At 41.1% G+C, this 27806-nt stretch overlaps 1 protein-coding gene and 2 non-coding genes across 6 annotated transcripts; all 3 read left to right on the top strand.

Annotated features, from left to right (window-relative positions):
* Window positions 1-166: 166 nt before the first annotated feature.
* arid4a (AT-rich interaction domain 4A) lies at window positions 167-25718 on the top strand. 4 transcript variants are annotated; one of them, XM_088647586.1, is made up of 25 exons: window positions 169-312; window positions 1446-1509; window positions 2469-2579; window positions 7705-7770; window positions 8294-8384; window positions 8945-9024; window positions 9129-9223; window positions 9726-9858; window positions 10142-10221; window positions 10990-11066; window positions 11149-11306; window positions 14702-14774; window positions 15396-15490; window positions 16299-16396; window positions 16780-17059; window positions 17585-17883; window positions 18496-18684; window positions 19003-19087; window positions 19188-19383; window positions 19774-19839; window positions 21160-22302; window positions 22821-22925; window positions 23010-23219; window positions 23472-23627; window positions 23912-25718. In XM_088647586.1, the coding sequence occupies exons 2-25, from the start codon at window positions 1504-1506 to the stop codon at window positions 24013-24015; spliced, it is 3996 nt and encodes a 1331-aa protein (XP_088503712.1). In that variant the 5' UTR covers window positions 169-312; window positions 1446-1503; the 3' UTR covers window positions 24016-25718. The 4 variants fall into 4 exon arrangements, with proteins under 4 accessions (XP_088503715.1, XP_088503712.1, XP_088503714.1 ...); XM_088647588.1 differs by having other exon boundaries at window positions 170-312; window positions 23481-23627; XM_088647587.1 differs by having other exon boundaries at window positions 279-308.
* LOC148653066 (small nucleolar RNA SNORD53/SNORD92) lies at window positions 10422-10506 on the top strand. The gene has a single exon (XR_015925007.1). It is a non-coding gene; the product is annotated as a small nucleolar RNA SNORD53/SNORD92 (small nucleolar RNA).
* Window positions 12830-12913, top strand: LOC148653065 (small nucleolar RNA SNORD53/SNORD92). The gene has a single exon (XR_015925006.1). It is a non-coding gene; the product is annotated as a small nucleolar RNA SNORD53/SNORD92 (small nucleolar RNA).
* Window positions 25719-27806: the final 2088 nt, after the last annotated feature.

The following is a 27806-nucleotide window of genomic DNA, read 5'->3' as shown; positions in this document are numbered from 1 at the left end:
AAATGTAGCCAATCGCCTCCGCAAACGGCTCTACCCTTTACGAACAGGAATCCAATCACGACGCGAGAAAGCACCAACCAATGGGGAACCGTATGTACGAGCGCCGCTTTCGGATCAACCAATCAGCTCGGGAAAAGCGCGATGTCCTATAGGATTTTGAGTATCGAGGAGCCAATCACATTGCTTTAAGGCTACCACTACTGAATTTGTAGCCAATCGGGTTTCGAGAAGCACTGCCTGGGCTCAACAGCTTGTTATTTCGTTTATTGCTTTGGCAATCCTGCTGAGTGGTGAACAGTCAGATCAGAGTATGTAAGTATGGGTCTTAATATCTCACCCAAAGGTGATATAGAAGCAGATTTTTGTAGCGAAATTGCATGTGTATAGTGTCAACTTTGTGTTTTTTGTTTTATGGGGCGTTGATAAGTAGAATTTGTAGTAGTTTTTTAGCGAAAAGGAAAAGGTGGGTTAAGAAATTGAATGGCAGGACCAGTCGGCTTGTTTTTGCGGTGAATTGCGCCTTTTGTGGATTGATTTAAATAAATAAATCCTCCGGTTTGTGTCGTACTCCGATTTGCAGGCGGCCTGGTGCTGTTTGAAATCGCCTTTGCCCCTTTACTTGTTAGGAGGGGACCACACGGAAAAGCCTGACTTGAGGCTTTCCCCTTTCGCAGAACTAGGCGGTTTAAATCGCCATTTGAGAAACTGTCTCTCGTCTGTGAACATGTATATCTCCCCTTTTTTGGGGGGGGCTGAAAAAAATCACGCTTAGACGTTGCGTTTCCCACCCCCACGTCGAAGTCTAGCCTTTTCTCCGTCTGCAGAAGGGAAAAGCGGTAGTGGGTGCCGGAGTTAACTTTTGAGTGGGGAGGAAAAATTAAAAAAAACCCATCGTGTGGCACACCTCCATAATTGCTCGGAGCACAGAGCCGCCGGAGCTGGTGTGTTGTTGCCTGTGCGCTGACAAGAGTGCAGCACCGAGAGCAATGGCGACGTGACACAGTCGGAATGGAGCAAAGCGGGAACACGCACACACTTGTGATTGTGTGTCTGTGTGTGTGTGTGCATTGGTACTGGGGCAGCCCACGGCCGGCCCCGTGTCCCGATCCCCACGAACCGAGCTCGGGTTCGCGGTCCCGGTGAAGCCCGTGGTGGTGGTGTGTGACTGGGGGGGGGGGTGGTTGGGGGTTGTGTCTGTTCCCCTTAACACACCGGGCGGTTCGCAGGGAAGCCGCAGAAGGGAATGCCTTGGTTTCGTCAAATATTGGGTTCTGATAAGTTTTTTTTTTTTGGGGGGGGGGGGGTAATTTAAGAGCAAGAGTTCAATGCAATGAATGAAAAGTAACTCTGACCCTGTCTCTTTCCCCCCACCCCCTCCCCGGACGTCCTCCGGGTGTTTACGTTTCGTGCAGCCTGACGGTTGGCCTCACCGACTTGTTTCACAGTTTTCTTTCAGAGCGATCGAAGACCCTCGAGCTGGACTCCCTCAAATAGCCCTTTACGATGAAGGTAAGGTCGCCTTCTTTTCACGGTGAACCCGTAGCCGACGCCTTTATCTCAAGGCTGTACCTTTTGTCGTGGCACAGAAGAGTGACAAATTAAATGTTGCAAATGCTTCCCGTTTCAGTCGGGTTTTTTTTTTGTGTGTGTGTGTGGTAATATACGTTGCTTGGGAGCAATCTGTGTGAAACCAGATGGCTTATTTCGAAGTGTACTTTTTAAGATTGATGATTCATCTTGAGGCAAGTGGGCTTAATTTTTTAAAAGGGGGAAAAAACATTTTTTTTGTTTGCCAGTGACATTGGGACTTTTTCACGTGTAAAGTTCACATTTGAGCACGTTTTTCTTGTTGGAGGGCTCTGGACCAGGTTTTTGGATTTTCAAGGAAACAATGTTCAGTATTAGACGGTATACACTGGCTTTAAACCTCCCCCTTTTCCAGCTCGTGCGTGTTAGTTGATCTAGCACAGGAGAAGTTAGAAAATATCAAATTTGAGCATTTCTTGATGATTGTGCTTAAGACACTGGCATCTTAAGTTTTCTAAGTTCAGGCCTTTTGATGACACTATTGGAAGTGATATTAAAGTATGGAACATAATCTGGACCGTAGTAAAAGGTATTTCATTGTTAAGTTTTATATGACTGGCAAAGTTCATGGATGCTGTGCTTTAATAGTAATAAGGCAATGTTCACGCACTGACCTAGTAAGCTTGTTTCTGCATCTTTTAGTGCCTAGCACCCCAACTGCAAGTTTCCACCCTTGGTTAAACCCTTTCATTAAACCGCTGTGCCTTAACAGAAGCTACAATAGAGAAGCATGTTACAAAGTATTTGCAGAGATGACAAGATAATTTATGATATTGAAATCTGCTGTGAATCTGAAAGTTAAGAAGGGACATCTTGTTTCATGAAATAACTGAGGGGAACAATTTAATGAAAAAGAAATATCCGTGTTCCTTTCTTTGCAGGCAGCGGATGAGCCTGCCTATCTAACAGTGGGGACTGATGTTAGCGCCAAGTACCGCGGTGCCTTCTGTGAGGCAAAAATTAAAACCGTCAAGAGACTTGTAAAGGTTAAGGTAAGAGACTTCAACCAACTGCTCTGCCTGAGAGACCACTTGATTCTTAGTGTTTCATAACTGCTGCAAGTTAAACAGCAGAGGATCACCCATCCTTTAACAGTGATGCGTCCATTAATTGCACACCCAGCTTACGTTGTTTGGGAGTTTACCTTTTAATTCAGATGTTTTCTGAAGGTTAAAAAAGTGTTGTTTCAGGCATCCTCTTTTCTTAAGCTAATGGGTTGTAGCATTTAAAGGATTAAAGCTGAACGTGTAGTTTGCGTATTGTAACATTTACAAAATACACTCAGTTTCAAGACTGGATCTCATTGTCTAGAACAGTTCAACAAAATATTTGAATATTAATATAACTGCCCCAATATTTTTTTTTTTAGGTTGTAGATGACACTCCGTTCATGGCTCTATATGTGTTGTCACAAAATAAACACTGCACTTGACACTCTTTGAGGTCAAATGGCTGTCCCAAAAAAATCTGATTGTTAATATGTATGTCAGGGTATTTTTCTCACGTTCTGTGTTGATTTGGCAAACTGTTAGGCCCCAAGTTGCAGTTTTAATTCTTTTAAGTATTCACGGGTATCTCTTAAGGACTACAGAGAGCTGTGTCATGACTGAGGGGTGCTTGTTTGCTTGGAAGGCTTCCTGTATTTCTGGTGTGGTTTGCATCATCAGTGAGCCAATACCCTAGAGCAGACTGTCTACCATGGTATTCCCTGAAGCAGTGCTGACGAGCAGAAGTGATGCTTTCTGAGTCAGCAGACGTCACACAGTGTCGAAACCTGAGACTGACGTAGTTTAATATTTATCCATTCTTTGCAATTGAACCCAAGAGCGGGTGTAAGTCTGTGAAATGCAGCAAGACCTGGAAACCAGCTAGTATTGTATCCCGTACTATTGATATGGGGTCACTTTTGGGCCTTGAAAGAAAAGTCATAGCTTCATAAAAGACTTTTGTGCTTCTTTGCGCAAGCAGCTCAGCTATGTTATTGAAGTCGATAACCTGGTTTCTTTCAAGAACGGCCGGGTGAAATGATTGGGTCACTAAGATACTAAAAAACAACATGAGGTGGTTGGGCTGAGAGGCCTCCTCTTTTGTAACCGTTCATATGTTTTAAATAGAATATATCATTGTCAGTGATAAAGCTTTTTATCACCGTAATCTACTAGAGAATGTTTTCTGTCATATGTTGCAATTTACGTAATATGCGTTTGCCTCCAAATCCCATCCTATACAGAATCAGCACATTATATAAAAAAATGTGCCAGCACAAAGGAACCTGAATGCTGCTTGTTAGCAATGTAAGCTGTAAAATTGAACTTAGGCTCTTAAAGGTGAACTAACTGCCGAAGAGAAGTCAGATGCTGAAAGGGTGTTAGGTTTTTAGGCTCCACTGCTCAGTTGCTTTTGCCATTCCAAAGAATCTTCCCTGTGTTACGTGATGATCAGGACTATATCTGTCCACAGAGCAGGTGATAATTGCTTCAGTATTTTATTTGCTAAAAAAAGTCCTGTGAAACATTGTGGTTAAAGCTGTGCTGTGCTGTAGCTGTGTTCTGAAGGAAGCATAAAAAAGCAAATGGAAATGCATGTGAGTTTTGTGAAATACTTTTGTTTCAAGGTATTTACTGAGGTTGGTAATTTTCTGTCTGTCTGTGCCCCGAGATGCACTGGGTGTATCCCGCTTGGTGCCCATTGTGTGCCAGGAGAGGGTCCGACTCCTCCACCTCCCTGTATTGGATTGAACAGTTAGGGGATGGATGATGATTTTCTGTTTGGACTGTATGTCAACTCGCAAAAGAGTGTAATCCTTTGGTCTATATCTAAATCATAGACTGGCATTCCAGTACTGTTGTCGAGAAAACTAAAACTCTTTTAAATATGCGCTTAGCTTCCACTTTTTACTTCCAGAGACGTAGCATTTTGCAATGAATAATAATGCCTTCCATTTATTTATATATTTCCCGAAGGATCCCAAAGGACTCCCTTCATCCGCTGAAGTGCAGCACTCACCTGGGTGAAGTGAGCAGCCATTCTGCACCTGCAGCCCCACTGCACCGCAGATCAGGTGGAGAAGTGGGACATTGCTTCAAAAACTGACTTAAAAGGCATCTTTAGGGAGGCCAGGTTGTGCAAGCCCAGAGTGGAATTTAGGCAAGACACTGGGGTTTACAGCCCTGCTCTCTGAACAGTGCCAGTTTAATGACCAAGTTGGCTGGCACTTTCTAGGATACAATGCTCCTTGTTCATCATACATAATTTCCTTTAAGGTCTCCCATCCAAAGCATGAGCAGACATAGCCTTGCAAAGCTTCTGAGATCAGGCTAGATGATGGTCATGTGTCTGTCAAAAAATAGATGAATTTGGTACATGACCCTCATGAGATTGAATCCACAACAGCCCAGTGACAAATCCAGAGTCCTGACCACTCTTCTGCAGCCTGTTGGAGGTGGCTTGGATTGATAAGCTTGTTACTTCTAGTATTTTGAAGTTACTAATGAGCCTTTTTTTTACAAAGTTTCAACACAAAACATAGCTACAGCTGGCAAACAGCTAGTTTTTTTTAAATAAGTAAGATGTCAAGATATCAGAGGACAACTACAAATCTTTGCTGAAATTGCAGTCATTTTTGCCCTGCTTACTCAAAAATATAAGATTTGTCTGAGTACAATTCTTTGCCTCCTGTATGTTGGTATAATCGCACTAGTGTTGGTTCTTTAACTGGAGGCGGGTAGTATGAATGGCTTTAAAGATAGACTGGTTGATCCTTGAACTAAACTTAAAGTATACATGTGTGAAACAGCAAGCATACTGAACAATTTGGCATCTATGAGTGCTATGCAAAGCAGCGAAGTATTTTTGATCTTGAGAAATATTACAAGCCAAGTTTTTTTCAGGTTAAGCATATCAGATTCATAGCTGCTGAGCAGTTTAGTGTCCCTGGACAGGTTTATTTTGAAAGTCCGTAAGAGTAGGTGACCATTTTCTAATGTTTTTTCTTCCACTTTTATTTCCTTTTTTTAAAAATTATTTTGAACTACAATGTTACAAATACCTGCAGTATAACTGCAGTATTATCGCAAATCAGATGCATATTTATATTAGCAAACTACAGTGCATCAGTTCTGGAGTGGTTCCTTTTTTATGAGTTCTGAAGAACATTGCATGGGCTCAGCTTATCATTTTTATATGATCAAATGGGGAGGCGTGTCAGCTTGTGAGCTGCAGAGGACCACGTAGAGGTGAATTCTATGCTGAAAAGCAGAAGAAACAGTGTCTCAAAGGAAAGGACATACGAGGCTTTCTCCACGTTTATTTTTTTAATTGTAAGAAAAGTTTGTGTTTGTTAAGATTTCTGTTTATTGACAAGTGAAGGAAAGATTTAGGACTAGTTTTAATGATCACTATTTGCAAACTGCTCTTAAAGAAAATTACTCTGCTTTGAGAAGTACCATTATAGTTTACAGTAGAAAATACTCTCTATTTAGGATAAAGTGGTGCTTTATCTTTTGATATTTCTGGACAAATTTCAGGTGAGAATTGCAGTAAAATTATATGAAATTCCAATAAAAGCCACTCGTACTGTTTGTGTTTGTGACACTGCTCAAGTAAGAACATGCCCTGGAAGCAGCTCAGTTCACCAGGGCAAGATGTTTCTTGAAAGACAGACGCCACACAAGTGCAGACCAAGGGATTGTCGTTGAATTGGCTAGATGGTTGGCTTTCTGGCTGTTCTGGAGTGGCTGTGTTTTACATGAGATCGTTCAGCCATTTCAACAGCTTTTGTCCCCTGATGTAAAAAGAAATCCAGGAGTGCAGAATAGGAACATGTTTGTTTAAACAAGAAAAGATTGTAGACATGACCTGGGAAGTTCATAACGAGCTCAGAATAGCCCACAATTACTTTTTTGATAAGTAATTGCACAGGTTTGATTTCTGTGTTGTGCACGGCCTGCTGAGGTTTTGTTTTACGTTTCACAGTTATTGGAGAGTGTGAGGCTTTTGAGGTCTATAGATGTGTCACTGTTTGAAGTTAGTTCAACTATAGATGCAAAGAAATAATATACTAGCAAGTGTTATGTTTATTGTTTTGTTATTGATAACAATGGGTATTTAAATCATTGAGAGTGGTGCTAAGTCTTTGGTGGGTTCCTGTTTTTTCCCCAAACAGCAATTCATTGTTGAGATGGATAAAGAGCAGGCAGGCTGGCCGTTAAATGTATGAACCCTTTTCTTTGTTGGAGTGTAGCAATGTTGTTGTCGTCGATGGTGAGTGGTTTTAAAAATGTTTCTTAGAAAATCTAAAAAATCTTATTAAGTGGCTATATTGAAACTGTCATGCAGTTTTCACTAAAACAGAAAAAGGGTTCCTTGATTAGTACTGAAGATTATTTTCCAGCTTCTGCAGTTTGGCTTTTGAGTAGATTGTGAGCCACTAGCATGACTGAAAACCCTGGTTTTAAGGCAAGCCCAGCACTTGGGCTCAGGTCACAGCAAAACTTCACTGTGAGCCAGCAGTTCTGAAGACGAGGGAAAAATGTCCTCTCTGCCGAGACTCGAGCTTGCTCAGAACTAGCACATGCTTTTGGCAAAAAGTTTATCCTTTCAGCACGCTGCAGAAGGTGGTTAGGGTTGGGTATTTTTATTTTTTATCTCCCCCTTTTGAATAATATCAATCTGACTTTGTTTATATAAAAAAATCTGAGAGCAATCCAGAATAAATACAGCTCATTACTTTTATCCACAACACAGCTGTCAGGTTTCTGAAACGTTAATGACCACGTTAGCTTTTTTTGTTAAAAATGAAAACCGTCAGAATTATTCTTACCGCAAACATTTGAATGTTTGGATGGTGGCTGGGGGTCGGGGAGGCAGACACATAGGAGAGGCGATGGGAAGAAATTCCAGATTTTCAATTTTCCAACATGTCCAAGGCCAGAAATTAGGACTGCTTTCATTCTGCAGGCCAGTGTGCTTTTGCAGTATAGGATGTCATATGTGTCAAAGTAGAAGTGGATTCACTCAAAATCCCACTTGGCTGCTGATCAGTGACTCCAAAGTGTGTCTGTTAAACAGCCTCATTATTCCAAGTCTGATAAACCCTGCATGTTGACTCTTTCTTAGGTGCTCCTGAAGGGTGATAATACTTCTCAAGTTGTTCAGGATGATCAGGTCAAGGGGCCTCTGAGGGTGAGTGTTGTTTGTTTCCTTTCAGTTCGCATCTTACAGACTCATCGGCCTTCGTTAACTTAAAGGGGAAGGTTTAAAAATTAAAAAGTGATTTTCTATCATCGATTTGACATCTTTTGTTCAGGCGTTTAGTGAACTTCAGGAAATCTATTGTTCTTCAATAGAATTGCCCTGCAATTATTAACTACTTCGTGAAACAGGAAGTGGTTTGTGTTTTAACTATTTTTTTCTGAATAGAAAGAGTTCAGTTCATTTCCTCTTTATATTGTATTATGAAGAACAATGCGGAAATGTTTAGTTTTGTCAGACTGTCAATGGTTTTATTTGGTATTTAAATGAACTTTTGATTACAGGAGTCTTTGGTGAAAGATAAGTTCAGGTGCACATAATATTAAAGTTTGGGCTCACTCACAAACCCTGACTTAGTGTGCTTGTTCTGAGCCAGCTTGCGTACCAGCAGAGAACACTTCTCCCTTTTCCTCAATGCTGCACGCTCACTTCTCTGTTGCTGTGTGACTTGAAGGTGGGATCCACAGTGGAGGTGAAGAGTCCTGATGGGCTGTTTCATGAAGGCGTCATCAGCAAACTCACAGATGCCAGCTGGTATACAGTAGGTAAGTTGCTTGCTGTCCTTTTGGTCTTCTTACTCTTGGCACAATGAATCTGGTTTTCTAAATTTCTTTCAAGCAAGGATGTCCTGAGTGATTTAAAGATCTTGGCTCAAGACTGCCCTGTTTCAGCTTAAGCAGACATTGCCTTGTCTCCGATCACCAGCATTTTAGGTTAACTTGTAGCCATACTTTGTGACGTAAATATGCCCAAGTAGCAGAAGAGACCTTTGTTCCAAGCCTTGTGCTTGCTTGCATAATGTACTTGCTCAGAGATTAAACTGCACATCACCCAAGGCTTAAATGAAAATGTGTGCTTGTTCTAAAATGTTTTAAATTCAGTTTCTTTGTTGCTTCTGTTTGAGCCTTTTTACAGCTGGATATTTTTGTAAACCTGAGATTAGTTATGTTAGATAATAGCGTTGACAGATTCATGGCCTAGGGAGGTTGAAATGTTTGTGTCCGATGAGTGCGAGAAACTTATTTAATTTAATTTAAGCTTATATAACTCTTCAAACAATTGGCGAGGGTTATATTTAAAATTGTTGTATTTGTTTGGGCTGCAGTGTTTGACGATGGTGACGAGAGGACACTGAGGAGAACCTCCCTGTGCCTGAAAGGCGAAAGACACTTTGCAGAGAGTGAGGTAAAAACCATCTAGCTTGACATCTCCACTGTTAGCAAGTTGTGTTAAATGTAAAAAACAAAAACAGGAAATGACCCCATTCTCCCCCCTATTTTTTGTTGCAGACTTTGGACCAACTGCCATTAACAAACCCTGAGCACTTCGGCACGCCAGTCATAGGGAAGAAGACAAACCGAGGAAGGCGTTCTTCCCTGCCTGTGTGAGTGCGCTGTATCAGCGGTTAGGGTTTAGGTCTGAAACAGAAACGGTCCTGCTTCAGCCAGAGCACAAGGCTCAACACCTGCAGTTCACTCCTGCCCCTGCCAGTGTATACTTTTCAAGGGGAGCAAGGATTTCTGCTTGTTCTTAGTGTACATTCTTCAGAGCTCTTAAGGTTTGAATGGCTCATAGAGTGTTAAATTTGTTAAGGCTGTATTTTATGCTGTGACATGATGTGATACATCTGCCAAGGCAAGGACTCATTACATCTGTCCTCCCTTAATTCTATTCTAGTTCATTTTTAAACTATGCTGCAGCTTTACCTGTGCCTGAGGTTTTGATTGTTAAAGAAACATCCTGGGGATTGATGGCTTTGGCTAGCTCTTCTTGAGTTATGCCAAGACAAGTCGCCACTCAAGAGTGTCTTTGTGTCCTTCTGTATGAAGATCAGCAGATTCTTGTCCTGATGACTTAAACAAAGGTTCCATTCTTCCGTCTCTCAGTGCTGAGGATGAGAAAGAGGAAGAATCCAGCGAAGAGGAAGATGATGACAAGAGGCGCCTTAATGATGAGCTGCTGGGGAAAATCTCCTGTGTCCAGAGCAGCTCCGATAAAACCGCCTCTTACATAGCTTTGGTGAGTGCTGTAAATTTAAATCGCTAACGTGTTAGTGTTAGCTGTTCGATTAAGTGTTTTAGAGCTGGCATGCATGTTTTGCCTGGCTTTTACAAGTGACATTTTTAACCTGCCTTTAAAAATTGCTGTCATTAATGTTATGACATTTATTGAAAAGACATTTGATATCTTTTTTTTTTTTTTTGCTCTGATGTTGGTCATTCATCAGAAGTTGTGGTGTGCCTCATGCTTATCAGTGTGCTAGTGTGCTACTGACAGATTTTTGTTTTACATTTTTACTCAGGTTATATCGCCCAGCTGCAGTGATGACTTGGCTATCAAAAAGGACCAATGCCTGGTGCGATCTTTTGCAGATTCCAAATTGTAAGTTTCGACAGTGTGTAGAACTGGAGTGTTTTTACCACTCTTTATAAAAGAAACGCTAAACAAAAACTGAACCTGGTAATTTTACTGCATTTAGTATCTTCTGTATAAGTGAGTAGTGAAATCGAAATTGGAATGAGCTGTGATGTGATATCTGAAGTGTCATGTTTACGGTATTACCTAGTTCTGCAAATCAAGGGCTTACGTGATGATATCTCCAGAGTGGTTTCGCATGACTATGCTGAATTCTTTCTGATGTTATGTTTCTCTTGGCTATCTGATCAGTCCTCGTTTGCAGTTGGATTACACTTTGTGTCTAAAACTAAAAAAAAAAACTCCCAATAGCTTTTTCTGGAGGTGTGATGTATAAACAATACCAACTTTTGCTTTAGAAAAGCAACTAAGCTGGTATTAATTAAGAATAGCCATTTCTGTAATTAAATTAAAAAGTTGACTCATTGTGTTGCTACCATAGATAAATCCTTTTTGAATGGTTTTACACCATAATCCTCAATGAAGTATTAATCTTTGTGAGACCGAGAATCTCTGTGAATGCATAATATTAATTTGTCTTCAGTCTGTACTACTGAAAAGCAAACAAGGTGAAGTAAGCTCTTCTGCAGTAAGTGGGATTGAATGGTTGTTATACTGGTGTCCTGAGTTCTTCAGTTTTCTTTTCCAGTCTTCGTGTTCAACAGCCTCACCAGCATAAATCACGACTAGATTGCTAGATCAGGTCCTCTACTCTCCTGTTTCTTTTTCTTTCAGTTACACAGTGGCAAGAAAAGACGTCCATGAGCTGGATGCTAACAGCATATCCAAGCCAGAGTATTCCACTAAGAGAGGTAGAGTACAGCATTACTGGTGGCTTTGGTGTGGTGGTGTAACTTGAAGGACCAGTTCAGTGATGTTCTGCCTTCGTTCTAGGGCATGAAGAAGCACAGCTCTTCTTGAAGGCTCGAACTGTCCCTGAAAGCTGGAAGATGGATATGAGTGAGATCCTGGAGTCCTCAAGTAGCGATGAAGAAGATGGGGGACGAAGGGACAGTGAGGATGATGAAGAGAAGGAAGTAGAAGTGGAAGAGGTAGGATTTTAAAATGTGCTGAGTGTCGTGAATCTCAAGACCCCCCTTTTTATATTGACTCATCTGTGCTTGCTGTGTAGCGCGTTGAAGCTTGATGAGGTGTCGCAGTAACAACACGTTCTGCGAGTTTGGCTAACGAGGGATGCTGGTGAGGTGTCAAAAAGGGAAATCAAGAATTACTGGGTATTGGGGTACTTGTGAAAGCAGCCTAAATGTTTTTTCACTTCTTTATAGAAATAAAAATGAGTGGTATTGGCATCTAGCTGGCGTATTTGGATTCCTCTACTTTTTACTTTCTATTTGGTTTATTTCTAGTTGCTGAACGAGAGCCAAAAATGCTGAAAGGCTGCAAATGAACTTAGCTGTGTTACAAGGTTTTAGATAAGTGTTGGATAATTTTCAGTGGGTGAACTGTATCATGTATGAGTTTAGGTGTTTTTAGAAGTGGGTTTGCTAAAAAATGTTTTTACATTGTCTTCTCAGAAATAGAAGTGTTTCTTTTTTCCTTTAACACAATGTTTGGGTCTGCTTTTCTAAAACGCAGAAATTTATGTCTTGGTCAAATACCCGTACTCTAGTTTCCCGAATTGCTGTAGTCTGTGAAAATGTTTGAGCTACAGAAAACAACAATAGAGCTTATTCTTCCTGTTCTCCGAGCCAGGCAGAATGGTTGTACACATGGCTTCCGACAGCGTTTCCATGGCAACACACTGCTGGCTTTCATTGAGAGCATGCTCTAAAGATAGGAGAGCTTAGCTGAAGCTTGGCTTCCTGCCTGTGGGTGTTTGCCAGCTGCCTTTAAACGAGGCAGTCAGACTTGCTTTCCTCACTTGATGTTTAATTTGCTGCAGACGTGCAGCTTCAGAAACGAGAAGTGTAGCCATGTAGCACTGTGTTTAAAATTGGGAGGCTCAATTTTGTTTTCCTGCTCACAGAAGTAAGTTTTGACCCCACATTACTGTGAAGGATTTGAAACCGAAACTGTCGTCTTTGTGTGTTAATTATTTACAACATAATTGGAACAAGTTTTGTTTCCATTGTTGGAAAGAGTTTTTTCTGTCTTTGGTGTTTGCATTGGTGTATACTTGGCACGTATTTCAAAGAAATGTACTTCACTAGCAGAATTGCCATTGTAAAAAGGTATTTTTTCTAAATTAATACTAATTTTGCCTTTATGTATTCATGTTTTTTAAGGTTTGTGTTTAGTCAATAGTAGAAAAATGTTTCACTCAAGGTTCACGGCTATATAGTAGGGTTGGATTGTTGGTTTTTAATGCCCTATTGTGTATTTAAGGTGTTGTGGGTCTGAAGAGGCTTTGTAGAAGTTTTGGAGGTGCAGCAGAACTCAATGTGTTACAAAACATTTTGAGTTCTTTAGAACAGACCTGAGGTGCAAAATTACTGCAGCTGAAAATTTTGGGTTTGTGTTTTAGCAAATCAAGTAATGCATTCTATATGTTCAAAACTGAATCTAATGTTATGAGATGTTGTTTACAGTATTACCTAGTCTTGCAGAACAAGAGCTGACATGATGATATTTTGAGAATGGTTTCGCAGATTGTGCTGAAGTCAGTCTGATGTCTCATTTCTCTTGGCTATCTGATCAGCTCTTTTCTCAGGTGCTGTAAAGCCTTAACAATTTTTCGTAAAATTGTATTTTTTTTTCTTTTTCCCATAAAATATTTGATTTGAAACGTGCTGAGCAACGTTTGAACAGTTAAGACAATCTGTATATTAATTCTAGCTATTGTATTCACTAAATTATACAAAAACAAATTCCCTGTAGCTTCTAGTCTGAACAATAAAAGTAACTCTTCATGCTTTTTTTTTTTCTAGTGTAGAAGTGCTGGTTTTGTTAGCACCCACCTGGTTTGGAGCCGCCAGGTGTGAGAGTCTGGGCTCCCGACAGTGACACTGGTGTCCACCCAGGGACCAAGGATGTGCTAATCTGGCCCCCCTTCCTTACGAGCTCTGCAGGGACATAACAGGCTGCTGAGCAGTCGCCGGAAGAGGGGCGCGTCAGTCACTGGCGTCGCCACAAGAGGCGGGTCGCCCCCAGCCCTCTCCCCAGCTGCTGGGGCAGTCCCAGTGGCTGTCAGACAGGGGCATAGTGCAGGGAGCACGCTACCTGGTCACGCCTTTCGGGAGCCCTCTTTTTATCGTAGGGCTTAGGAGTTCCTGTGCCTTCGTTGCGAAGTACAGAGTGAGTGTGGGTGGATCATAGCGGTGGTGTGGACTGAGTTTTGCAGCAGTCCTGGTGAGCAGGCAGCAAAACAAGGAGCAGCTTTCTAGAGGGCGCTTATCACACAGCTACAAGCCAAAGGTCTTAGTGCACCCTGCCCACCGTTCGGTGACCTGTGGATTTCTGTCCCACCTGAACAAATAGGTTAGTGAGGAAGCAAAGTGTCCTGACAAGTCCTGAGCGTTGAGTCGCTGTGGGGCTTGTGTGAAGTTTCCTCTTGGGTGTTGTGATATTGACCTTGGTCTGTGGAGTATGAGACATATTTCACACAAAGAAACCCACAACAAAGCAAGGGGCCTTTGTAAAGAAGGTGGAAGTGTGTTATGCTAATATCCCCGTCCTTTGGGAAACCATTGTAAGCACAGTGTTTTACTGTGCTGACAGACTTTTACGACGTTATTTATGCAGTTGGTATTTTTAGACCAAAAGTGTAGCTGTCTGCCTTTTATTTTGTAATGCATTATTCATCTTTGAATTGTATTCTGATTTGTCATGATACTCTCTTCATTATAAATTCACTCCGCACATGTCTTCTGAATCTTCAGGCTTTAAAGGAAAGCACTTTAGTCAGCTTACAATGTATATGGAATACTGCCTTAGAAGGAACTGGAGAACTTTCTCTGGCTCTAAAGCAAAGTCATTTTTACAGACCTCTAATATGTTAATATTCCTTAAAATGCTTTTGAAAAAACTTGTGTTGGCTATAAAATAGCTGTAACACATTAGTACTGTCGCTGAATAATTTAGACTAAGTGTATTATACAGATGAAAGGTGGAAAACATCCCTGATTGTGATTAATTTGCAAGATGAGTTCAGTATTTCAGGTAATTGCAGCCATTTTTATCTCATTGGAGAGCTTGCTCACTATTGTCAGCAACTGTTTGACTCTGTAACCTTCTTGTCTCTTTAAAGTAAGTAAAACCTGTTTTCCTTTCCAGTGCTGTTGTGAAAGGATTTGTACAAAATGCAGAATACACCTTTTAGCAGGATCGTGCATTTTACTGAGAGAAAAGGCCTTCTGCCTGCCTGCTTTTCTAAGTGTACTTGTGCTGAGAGTCTGGCAGAAGTACAGTTCTTGAGTGCAAGTGAGGATGACGCTGATGATGAGGATGACGGCAGGCGGGTGTGACCTGTGTGCTTGTTTGTTTACAGCCAGAAGAGGAGCCTGACCCTGAGGAAAGAGACCACTTCCTGCAGCAGCTCTACAAGTTCATGGAGGACAGAGGTAAGGTCAGCTCGGGACTTCCTGACTCTTGCAAGCCACTGATGGCCAGATCAGCTGGCTTGGGTTTGACTCGCTGGGTTGAGGTTAATGCTTTACTTGGGCTCTCATAATTAGATACTGCAGGCTTAAGAATGTCATTTCACTTGATTGTGGGTCGTTATGGCAACATGATGAAAGATGAATAGGTTGCCACCTTGAATTCTTTGCAGTGCATGGCACTTTCTACAGCCCCCTAACAAAGTGTTGAAAGGTAAAATTTCTGAAATCCCTGAAATTAAATTCCTGACTTCCTTGACAGCATATCGACGTAAACCGTAGGTTACAAAATGCTGCCAAGCAATTTTCTTGGTGTTTTTTTTACCGACAAAATGCCTGTTGTGAAGATGGCTCAGTGCTATTTTTCCACAGTTTTTCAAAGCACACATTTAACATGAATCAGCAATGATTTTTCCCACAGCTTTGTCACAGAGGCTTGAGAGTGGAATCTGGTGCTGTGTACACCCACAATTTCACTGCTGCTGGCTTGGCATGAAGTGGATTCTGGGCCACTGTTGGCCTGTGGCCCCTGCTCATGTAATATAAATGTTAGGTAAAGCAATGTCCAATGTTTGTGGTTCACAGGGACTCCAATTAATAAGCCCCCTGTTCTTGGCTACAAGGATCTGAACCTCTTCAAGCTTTTCAGGCTGGTGTATCATCAAGGAGGATGTGACAATGTGAGTGAAATGTGCATTTGTGCAACTTGATTGACTAGATTTTTGCATACTGAACATTTAATGAAACTCTCACTCTATACATGTGTGCTTTGTGAAAACTAAATCATGCAGGTTGTGTATTGATTACATGTTCATGGTATCATTTTCATCAATTGATTATTCATTACTGACTGTGATACTCTTTGGTGTCTTACAACTGTTGCATGCCAAATCACCACAGTAGTGAGAGAGTTGCTTGGGAACGGGCGAAAGGGATTTAATCTTCCAAATGTCAAGCTTGGTGAGAAAAATAAAGGAACCAATATGCGCCACTTATCAAGACAATAGTGCCTATGTGACAGTTATGTGAGAGTTAAGCTGTCGATGCCCTGCTTGCCATTGGACATTTGTGGGGTGAGCTAGGATGTGAGACAACTAGTGCTCCTAGACTAGTGAACAGGCTCCTGCTTGTACATGATCTATGAGAGGAATGGAGCACAATCCCTTAAGACTACAACCTGGTGCAAAGCATGATTCACTGATGTTGTCCCTTTTGCTGTAATGATCACACATGCCACAGTGTCACAGTAGACATCTCATTGATGACTGATGTTAATCAGTGTAATGAATTTACCAAAGCTGTTTGTTCAATAAAATGTCAGTGCACCTGCTGCATAAGATCATCACTTTTCTCGGTCATGAAATTGTTGCAGCTGAAAGTGCTAGGTTTTTGGAATGTGTAAATGCTTTTAATGTCTAAACATAAGTATTACATGTCATTAGTTTACTTTTACAGCTAGTTTACAACTTGTTTGATGGATAATTGCAGATTGAAAGTGGTGCAGTGTGGAAACAAATCTATATGGACCTTGGAATTCCTATTCTGAACTCTGCCGCCTCTTACAATGTGAAGACTGCCTACAGGAAGTAAGTCGAATTCGTAATATATTTTAATTTGTTGTAAATGTTGACTCTTACCACTCATATTTCAAGTAATTGGTGAATTACTAATTGTGAATGCCTATCTATATATATAATGCGAAAGAAAATCTGAATCTGCCTGTGTGTAGATGCATTTTCCATCCTGGTGTTTTTCCAATAACTAAATCATAACGAACTATCGAAATTCTGCATAATAGCAGAATACTTGTTACCTGGCCCTTCAAATCGAGTATATCTTGTCTATTCTCATTTCTTTCTGATAAGTTTCTTTTTGCTTCTTGCAGTTGTTGAGCTCTTGTTGCGATGAAGTACGTTTCCGTTCTTATGTCCTGCAGTTTCATGGTGTACAATCCTCTTTTGCCACGCAGGTACCTCTATGGGTTTGAGGAGTACTGCCGATCAGCGTGTATAGAGTTCAGGACCATCCATCACAATGATCCCAAGCCCGCAGTCAAAGTGGAGAAAAAGGCTGATGTGACGGAAGTAGAGAAGGATCTGGAGGAGGAGGAGGAGGAGGTGTCCGAAGACCAGGAAGAGGCGGTGGGAGAAGAGGCCTTGACTGGAGGAGAAGAGAAGCCCCTGGCAGAAGAGTCCGACTCCAGCAGCGAGAGTGAAAAAGAGGAGCAGAAGGAAATCCGCTACCCCAGGGTCAGGAGGTTTTTCTTGTTTCCAGAGAACAAGAAAATACTTGATGCTGTAGTCGGTGTTAAACCATTTCAGGCTACTTTTGGGATTGTTGTTTTTGTTTTGTTTTTTAATTTCCATAGTCTGTAAGCGTTATGGTATCTTTTCCCCGGTGTTAAATTAGGAGGGAGTGAAACGTAAGTTCGAACAGCACATGTATTTTTAATTTTAAGAGGTTTGACTTTTTACAGTGCTTTGACTTCAAGTAATATTGCAAGTTGAATCAAAAAGACTGAGGGTAGCGGTGAATCTGTGCAGGAGTCTGTACTACTTCGTTCATAGATAAAAATAATCACATCTAATGAATAATATTTGCATAATTGCGTACAGATATTATAGAATGCTTTTGAGACTGTAAGACAAATGTGTTGAAATGCTTTCTGTGCCTTGTGTTGTGTGGCACATTTAAATGGTCACATTTCACTGTAGCTGCTACAGATGCCGTGATGAATTTGACAGTCATTCATGTGCAAGTTTCTCCTTCTGCAGGGGAGGAGGAGGTGCACGGTGACCCCTGTCAGATCTGAAGGAAAAGATGCCATCAAACTGGAGCGAGTGAAGGAAAGTGAGCAAGCGGACGAGGTGGGAGACGGGAAGAAGGACCGGCAGGAGAGCGAGATTCCCGGGAAGAGAGGGCCGCCGAGAGCCAAGGCAGAGCGGAGGAGCAGGAGGCTGGAGGAGTCGGACAGGGAGTCCGAGGAGGAGGAGCAAGACGAGCAGCAGGAGGAGGATGAAGAGGAAGAAGAAGAAGAGGAAGAGGAGGAGGAGAGAGGAAAGCCGATAGAGAGGTCACTGCACTACTTCACTTTTCTCTGTTGAGAAAATAAAGGGCATGCACACAGCAGGTTTATTTAATGTTCCGGTGTGGAAAAAGCAGAAAAAATGTATTAATTGGCACCGCAGTCTGGATTTCTTCATCACCGATTTCAGTGCTTTTTATTTAAGTCACTTAAGATTTCTGTGACTCGCAGTAGAACTACTTCATCCAATTGGATTATTGAATGATGATGCAGTTTAACAGTTGTAGCCATTGAGGTTGTGCTATCTAGTGCGATTTGGGATTTTAACCCAATCTGAATAAAAAGGCACATTTTTAAATGGCAAAAAATGTTCAGTCTTCCGTAGGTAGCCTATTCTCTCGACGAAACATTTATGTACCTGTTCTTTCTACGCATTAGGACCGAGAAAGTGGATAAAGTGTTTTTGTTGGCCATTCCCTTTGTGACAGCAATATGCTACAAAGAATGGTGTAAGAAGTGAGACAGGCGTGTAAATGAGCATTAAAATGCTGTGTGGAGGTGCGAGTTTAGCAGCAGAACAGAGGGAAAAGTCACCTTTCCAGGCAGAATTAGCACACAGGCCCCTGCATCCATTCATCAGTCTCACTTTTCTTTATCCAGGGGTGAGAGAGAGAACAAAGAGGAGGCTGAAGAGGATGGGGAGGAGGATCATTGCCTCACTGGGACTAAAGTAAAAGTAAAATATGGCCGGGGGAAAACTCAGAAAATCTATGAAGCCAACATTAAGAACACTGAAATGGATGATGGAGAGGTTCTGTACTTAGTGCACTATTATGGATGGAATGTGAGGTAAGCATAAAGCTGGGTGTTTCTTTCAGCATTAATTCAAGTGGCACTTGAATAGCAAAGCTGTGCATTATATATATATTTGTGTTCTTGTAATTTCTGGAGGGTGATGTAGATCTTTGTTAAAAGGCCTAGTATTAGTATGTCTGCTTTTCACAGCGCTTTGTAAAGCTTTTCTCTTAAGAAGCACACTGATGCTTCTGATGTTCCTGGCATCATGCAGTGAGATTTGGAGTTGGTTGCTAGCTGCTAGCCTTGGGACTTTGTAATGTTATTGGAATGAATGGCTTTCATAGTGCTGTTTCCATGTTTGTTGTGTAGGTATGATGAGTGGGTGAAAGCTGACAGAATTATCTGGCCGGTGGACAAAAGTGGGACAAAAAGGAAGCAGAAGAAGAGAGTCAAGGTGAGGTGGTGTGCAGACGGCGGCGAATGCTTTTAAAGGAACTGTCAGCTCGAAAATCCTTTCCACCTCTCCAAAATAATTGTTGTTTTTTGCTTCTTAGAATAAAGATGAGGGTGAGAAGGAAGAAAAGAAAGAGGAGGAAAAACAGAGCAAGTCCAAACGGGGTCGGCCCCCCCTCAAGTCCACCCCTCCCAATTCCTCTCGGAGTGTCTCCAAAACGCCCAGCAGTGATGGCAGAGCCAGCTGCAAGAGCGCACGCCTCTCCGACGCGTCTGCACTGCCCAATGGCGTCGAAGGTATTCCTGCTTTCTAGCTTGCGCTTTCCGCTGTTCGGAAAGGGTGTTGATTTTTCTAGTTCGCGGTTGTTCCTGAATGGGTCGCAAGGCCGTCTCTCTGTTAGCCAAGACGTGCGTTTGGAGTTGTTTTAGCACATGTTTATAGGTAGGAATCTTGGTTTTCAACAGAGTAAGCTTTTAAATTTAAACCTGAAACAAGCAGCTTAATTTTCTGGTTTGGTTAGCTTCATGATTTTACAGTCTAGAATTATAATGAGCTGGTTTTATAACAAAATAGAAGTATGTTTTTGAAGAAATGTTTTGTTTTCCCTGCTTAAGGGTCTTAAAGGAATTGGGTTCAGAATTGCTAAAGCTCTGAGTGGGATTCACAAAATGCGTTTTCTTTTATAGGAACACCTAGAAGGCGGACAAGACGGACGTCTGGAATGACTTGTGATTCTGATAGAGGATCCAACGGTAAGGTCTTGTTCGCCGTAACATCGGGTTCATACTTCAGTAGCACAGGAATACCATGTTTGTATGCAGATGAATATTTCTAGGGTGCAGAGGACCTCTTTTACTCTAGAAACACAGGGCAGTAGACATTTGGGCTAAGCACATTTCCTGAAAGGGCAATTACTCTACATTTATTTTTGAGAATATTAGTGTTCTCTAAATCGGTGGAGGTATGCAGATATCAGCCTAGTATTGAAAAGGGGAGAAATCAGCCCAGTTGTGGTCGGTGATGTTTTTGATCGTTATTCTGCTGACACTTCCCAGTAGGAGAGAGAGCTGGCGGCAGCCTGAGAGAAGGTGCACGATGCTTTCAACAAGTTGCCTGATATTCTGCAAGATACAGTCAGGCTTCAAAACCAAAACCTTTTCTTTTCAGTAATTGTCAGTTTGCTGTTCTGGACGTTCTCTCTTAAAACATTTGCAGATAGATATTAATTAAAACGATATTTTAGAAGTAGTTGACTGCTCCTGTTTCAGCTTGTTTCCGTTCATATCCCTTTTCAGTGTTAATGATACTGTCATTAATGGTATGAATAAGTCACTGTTATGACATTTATCTTGTGGTCATGTTGAAAGTGTTTATTTCATATGTTAGTTGTGACAATTTATGGGAAAAAAAATAAATCGACAGTTCCTGATATTTATAATGGTACAGCTTTGAGAAGTATTATTCCTTTAGGAAACAGTTATACAATGTATACAAAAGTTGACCATCAGTTAGATATTATACCTACAGTATACTGTAATGTGATATGTAGCACAAATAGTATTAAAGCGTTTGGCTTATTTTCCTTATTAAGCATTGTGAAGAGTAAGTGTATAGTTTCAGTAGCACGGTTCATTGTCTTTTTGGATCTTAAACCTGAATGTAAAAATAAAGCTTCATTCTTGTGCTGCTATCGACAACTTTTAATTGGGTGATTTCTTAGTATTTAAGTATCAAAGAATCAAAGAATTTCAGAAATATATTTGAGAGGGCTTATTTGCTGCTTTCCTTTTTAAAAATAGTCAACATCAAGCACTGGGCATAATTATCACTTGCAAAACTTGAGCATCAACTTTAATTTTTAATATCGTTTTCAGGGTTGTCTGACTTGTTCGATTGGTCAAAAATTGTCTTAGTTAGTACATTGTTTTTACTATATTAAGCGAATAAGTAATGAAGTAAAAGAACTAGGTTACAATATATCTTTAATTCAGTGTTACCATAGAAGGAAAACTAATTTTTTGCTGTTGCTGTCTTTTTGCTGTGATACTGATCCTAATATTTCTCCCTATAAGATTCTGGTAATTCGTCAGAAGAAAGTGAAGCTGAGGACACTCCAGGAAAGAAAGCAGACCGGGCAGATATCCCCGACGCCGCACAGGGTGGTGAGGCAGAGGATGACAAAAGCAGCGCTGAGGAGCGCGAACTGGAGCAGGAATGTCCCAGAAGCCCCCAGGAACAAAGGCGAGAGCCGCCTATGCTGTCCGAGGAGGAAGAGCAGGCAGAGGAGTATGTGGTCTTGGAGCAAGATAAACCAATAGAGCAGCAGAAAGAGGAGGAGACGGGCAGAAAGGAGACAGAGAAATCCCCAAAACCCAGGGGGAGGCGGAGCAGGTCCAAGGAACCCAGTTCAGAAATGAGCAAGCCCCCCACGACCAACCACACGGAGAGCACAGACACCTGCCTTCTAACGCCCGAGAAGGCAGAGCCGGCAGAAATCGCAGAAGCCTTGGAAGATGCTGAGCAGGAGCTGAAGGACTCCGACACGGACTCGGCCAGTGAGGAGGTCTGCAAGGAGGACAAAAGGCCGGTGAAAAGGAAGGCTGGAGAGCAGCAGGTGGCCGACAAGAAGGTACGCTTGGAGAAGAGGGAGGAGCAGAAGACTGTCTCTCCTGAAAAGAAAATGGAAGTCGATGGCATCTTCAGGGGGGGCTGTGAAGACAGTTTGCAGGATGACATTGTAAATAAAATGGAGATGCCTTCCCTCACCCTGGAGGTTGTACCGCCCGTCAAAGACGGGACTGAAGTCGGTCCCGAAAAGCCTGCAGATGAAAGTGAGCTGAAAGCCGAGGAAGAGCTCATGCCACAGATTGGCCTTGAAGCCCTGATGTGTCACGAGGTTGACCTTGATGACCTGGACGAGAAGGAGAAGCCCCCAAGCGAAGAGACGGTAGACGAGAAGTCTCGGGCTCTGAGCTTGGCGGATGTGGCCGCCGGGTCGCAGCAGGGCTTCCCAGTGGCCTCTCCAGCTGCCGCTCCCAGCCCCGACGAGTCGCACAGCACCAAGAGCGAGAGTGACACAACGATCGAGGTGGACAGTGTCGCGGGAGAGTCTCAGGAAGGCCTGTGTGAGAGTGAGTCTGCCAATGGGTTTGATGCCAGCACCAGCTCCAGCAACTGCAGCTTATCCCTCCAGGAAAGGGACAGCAAAGACAGGGGTGAGTCTGACACCAGTTCTGTCTGCTATCTGGCCATGTGTGAGCTGATTTATCTAGATCAGGGTCTCCGTACCCTAGTCCACTTATGAGTGTTTTGGGATACCCCCAATCCTCTTTCTCTAAAGACTATGAATACTTTTATGTTATTGATTAAGCAAATTTGTTCTGTGGAGGGGAGCTCTGCTTCTTGAAGGTTGAAGGGTATTTTGATTTTGTTTTCTTGAGGATCAGTAAATGAACTAATTTGGTAAATTTAACTGATCAATGGGAAATAGTTTCAGGTCTTTATAGAGATTTCTTTCCTGCTAGATATGAGCTTCCCAGGACCAGGTCTAGACACACCCGATCTGGACAAATATGTTGTCTGAATTGCACATTGTGTTTTATTTGGAAAAGGAGCATAACTTTTTGTCCATACTGAAGTACTGTTTATGATCAAATAGTCCAGTTTAAATGTTTAATATCTGATGGTTTTAATGATGTTATTGAAAATTGTTTTTTCCTACCTTTTAATTTAGGTCAGAAGAGGTCAATGGATTGTAATAACAGCTTGTCCGCTAAGAAGCAGAAGCGTAACCAGAAACGCACCAGTGTAGCATCTAAAAATGAGAAGAATGGAGCAGGTGAGTTTCTCTTTTTTTCAGTCTGTTTGCCCCACATGTGCTGAAATGATGTGGTGTGATTGAACACATGTTCTTGTAATGCAGGGCACAGCAGCGACAGTGAAGACCTTCCTGCCATTGAGAACCCCAGCAAGTGCACTCCGGTGAAGCACTCCGGCGTGTCCAAGGCCAACAAGCTGGCCCGGTCTCCAGCCAGGGTGACGTCTCCGAGCAGCAAAGACGCGGACAAGGAGAAACACAGGGAGAAGCATGCTTTTCCTTCCCCAAGAACATACAAGTGGACCTTCCAGCTCAGTGAGTACTTTTTTGGGGGGAGACTTTGTTACTTAAGTTAATTTGACTGTCCATTCTGTTCAAATAAATTGAAAATGTTTGTAACAGAGCAGGTACATTTGTCAGTACAATAGCATAGTGATTTTATTTTTTTCAAAAATTTACTTTTTTTCATTCGTGTATACTGAAGATAAAAGAAAACACACTGCATTGTGTAATGTTGATTGTTATAGTATGTCTAAGCCATAGAATAAGAATCTCTCAAAACTTTTGTTGGTACAGCGGAACTGGACAGTATGACAAGTACAGAAAGGATCACCTTCCTGCAAGACAAACTGCAGGAAATAAGGAAGTACTATATGTCACTCAAGTCAGAGGTGGCTTCCATTGACAGGAGACGAAAAAGATTAAAAAAGAAAGAAAGAGAAGGTAAGATTGCTCTTTATTCCACTTGAGCTAGCATGAACCAAACGCATATCTATAAATAATACTTCACAGTTAAGTCTGAAATGTTCTTTGTTTTAATTCTCAAACTGGCTTGAGGAACCTGCACTCTGAAGGCCTGTTGCGTCTCGAAAGCTCTTCTGATGCGCCTGTCTCTTGTTAATTGAAGACAGTGCCTAGTGTGCTTTATTGAAGGACTATCGTGAAAAAGAAAGCGATCACTGATCTTCCAGTTTAGGTTGTAATTTAACTGATTTTGCTGTTGGCAGTTTCTCACACGACGGCGTCCACATCGTCCGGTTCCTCCGATACAGGAATGAGTCCGTCCTCGGCCTCTCCCACCCAGAACACAGTTGCAGTGGAGTGCAGGTGATGAAACGCTCCCCTCTGCCTTCCCAGCAATCAGCTGCCTCCATGGACACAAGTACTGAGACTCTGACACAAGCAAGCATTGAAAGCACTCAACTGGATTGACCATGCCAGTCCAATCTCTGTGCACTTTCCCGGCCCTTGTTTGCTTCCAATTTCCAATTACACTTCAGGAATGGGAAGAGGAGTTGAATGTAAACTGGAGATTGGTGAAGCCTTACTCATGGCAAATTATTCTTCATTTTTTTTACAGTATAAAGCACTTTTTTCAGCAAAAACCTTTTTTCCTGGTTCCAGTCAGAGGCCAGCATAGACGCTGTGAATCAGTTATGTGTTCCTTTAGTATCAGTGCTACGCCAATACCAGGCAACCCGTGTGGTGTTTAATTTGAGGAATGGTCACTACTGACCAGCTCACTGTCAGGCCGGAGTTGGTTAGGTCGAAGGTCATTAAAAGATGCGCTTGCTAAGCAGAACTGCCAAAGTACACGTGTTCAGCCGAGTGCCCTATTTTGAAAAGTGGGACAAAATAAAGTGCGAAAGAGAATATAGTTTACTGAAAACTACAATTATGTCTTCCACTTTTCTAGTATTTTAGCACAGAAAATTATGCAAACTTTTTCAAACTAAATGTTTACAGTGGAATTGGAAAATGTTTTCAGTAGACTAATTCCCTTGGCAGTTTTATTTTGTCTTTTTATATGTAATTGCAGAGTTTATTTTGTTATGGAAAATTTCAAATAAGTATATATCACAGCAGTGAAGTTATTTAATGAAAGATTTCTAGACATGACATTTTGTGTAAAATAAAGGTATTATGTTGTGACTTGTTAAATATATTTATTCAGACAGTGGACATAACATTTTTTAATGTATTTTTTAAAAAAATAAATAAAATAATTGGATCCTCCCAAGCTCAATTTTTACTTTATGGAAAAATTATTTTTAATTTGGAATTCACCATACCATAAGCTTACGTGTAAAATCAGTTTTTAACCTGTGTATTTGCTTTACACCTTTGAGACACGATCTCTGCGCAGAGTATATTTATATATTTTAAAGGAGCACACCATGTCTGGGGTGGCCTAAGTTTTTTTTCGTTTGTTTGTTTCAACTTTTATACCGATTGCCTGGTACTATTTTTTTTCTTTTTAATTTATGCCTTTTTTTTATTTTGTCCATTGGAATAACAGGAAGTATTGCTACAGGAACATACACGACTGTCCAACCTAGGAATTAACCTGTAGGTGTAATCTTCATTGCATATTTTGTACATAGATCTTCCAAAAACATGTATTTGAAAAATACATTTTACACAAACTGTAAAAAATGAATTATTTTATGATTTTTTTATTCATCTTTGTATATTTAAAACAGCTTTGTGGCCCTTTGTATCTAAATGTTAATATTCTGTAGAGACCTAGTGCAGATAATTTAGACTGTATATACAGAACTCTTGGCTCTACACAGCAGTGGGCCTGAACCAAACCTAGTGTTACGTAGAAATACTAAATATATTGTACATTTTTATGTTTTATAAACTTTTTATTTCATCAACATTGTGAAGGCTTACTTCTTTCAAAGATAGTCTTTTTAAATTTCTGGGTGGTGAAGGAAAAAAAGTCAGATTTCCTAAGAAAAGCCATTGTATCTTTATGTAAAATAAGAACTACATTCAGTTTTAATAAAGATTTCATGTATGATTTTATTTTCTTTTTATAATTGCCAAGATGCTTTGGTCAGTTCTCAATGTAGGTAGACACTTGTTCTTCACTAAGCGATTCAAAACATCGGTACATGAACTCAGTGCTTATTAAGTCTTCTGTTTTGAATGGCTAATATGCTTCTCAAATGGAATGGATTTCTGAAATAATCAGAACAAGTGGTAACTTAACCAATACTAATTTTTTTGTCTTTGTGACCCCTGTCATATTAGTGCAGGAGTAATCTACAGGATTCAGTGGTTTAAATTATGCTTCCATTTCAGACTGACGATCCTTTCATTCAGAGCTCTTGAACTCACTTCAGCTCCGTTACGTATTTAGTCTTTTTCATATGCAGTACTTTTAACCAGCATCCTGGGGGTTCTGTGGATAAGTACCTTTAATGGAGTAAATGTTTTGTGCTCTCAACTGTAAAAGACCTTAAGCACAATCCTCATCTTTGGTTAAAGAAATAATAAATAACTGACTACACACATTGGAATGGAAACGAAAGAACTAGCAATTTTCCAGGACTCCTGCTTTACGTGGAATACATAGACTTCAGTGCTAAAAACACACTTGCGTGGTTTTGAGATGGAACTTCTGAGGATGCTCTTTTGTGGTCAAATCACAACTGTGAATTAAAGTTAACACCCATTCAGAGAACAGAAATCATTCAAGAGATTCCATATTTAAACAATAAAATCGAGGTGTTCAGTCAGTGATGTTTCACAGAAAGCAAATGTCTCATTTTTGGAAATGTTAAGTTTGGTAAACTTGTTGTAAAGGCCTTGGTTCCATTTAATTTCCTTCAACAGCTAAAATATAAATGTCGCCACTTTTTTAAAATTAGTTTCTATATAGAAACTTACAAGTAATTTAACACCCTGGTCTAATAGATTTAATTACATCTTTTAAGCAAATTATAAGGTGCACGGAACATGAACAAAAATAGAGAGAAAATGTTTTTCCATATGGAACATGACACTGACACCCATACAAGTAACACTGGATAGGGCCTCTCTGAGCATGAATATAACCCAGGCAGCACTGGTGCTTGGATCTGATCTGGCTCTGGTCTGCAGCAGTGTCGCACCACTCTGTGTGCAGGTGATGAGTGTTGGTGCTTACATTCCACCAGGTCTGTCAAGGTTAGCACTGCATTGACTGCTGACTAAAAACCTCCACTACTCTGCCTCCACTTCACATATTTTGTGGCCAAGAAGTAATTTGTCAGCTGTTAATGTTAACTTGACTGGCTTCTAAGCATGCAAATCACTTTAATGCCGACCATGAACTGTAGTTCTGATGCATTTCTACATTGCTGCCACTGCAGGTCTGAAAAGAGTTACTGCAGTTAGATCACAGATTGGGTGATCCTATGTCCTTCAGAGCTGGTTTCCCAGTTTCTTCCTGACAAGTCAACAGATTCCTAAAGCACATTGACTATGTTTTTGGGCAGCATCACTCTCAGAAAGGCATCAATCCTGACAATCACAACCAGTCTTTACTGCTTTACTACTAAAGCGGGTCTTGTGCGTCTTTTTTTTTTGTTTTGTCTTTTGACATTTTGATTGCCTATTCATATGAATTTGAAGTCTAAATTGGCAGTTGTAACTGGAATTGAAAATGGAATTGGAATGTCTAACATTCAGTATCTAGTGTTTTTTTTAATGAAAAGGTATGACCTGAGCATCAAAAGGTGTCTTATCTCAAAGACCAGTGCTTCTTCATCCACGAATCTATGTGCTCCCTGTTGAGAATTAAAGTATCAATCTGCGTGACTCCAACAAGCTACTGATGTTAAACTTTAGGCTGCTGTTCATCATGTGTGTGGTCAATACATTCCTTCACTGTAAAACTTTCATACAAGCTCCCAAATGATTGTTAGTCCTGAAATGAGATGCAGGCTGTGATGATGATAAGCCTCAATAAGAAAAGGCGTTTTCTTTCGGTTGGGTGGGGTAAATATTTAGCCTCACTACAGATTTGTAAGAACTGGAACATGGACCTGCACTCAGAAATCAATGAGGTGGGTTTACTCTGACAGACTGGCCAGAGGGCAGATAGGAGTTCCCAGTAAGGCTTGTAGC

The sequence above is a fragment of the Lepisosteus platostomus genome, chromosome 10, assembly GCF_059453375.1.
Source record: "Lepisosteus platostomus isolate fLepPlt1 chromosome 10, fLepPlt1.hap1, whole genome shotgun sequence".
NCBI lineage: Eukaryota > Metazoa > Chordata > Actinopteri > Semionotiformes > Lepisosteidae > Lepisosteus > Lepisosteus platostomus.
Note: the sequence above shows the minus strand (reverse complement) of the source record. Positions and strands in the feature narration are given on the sequence as shown.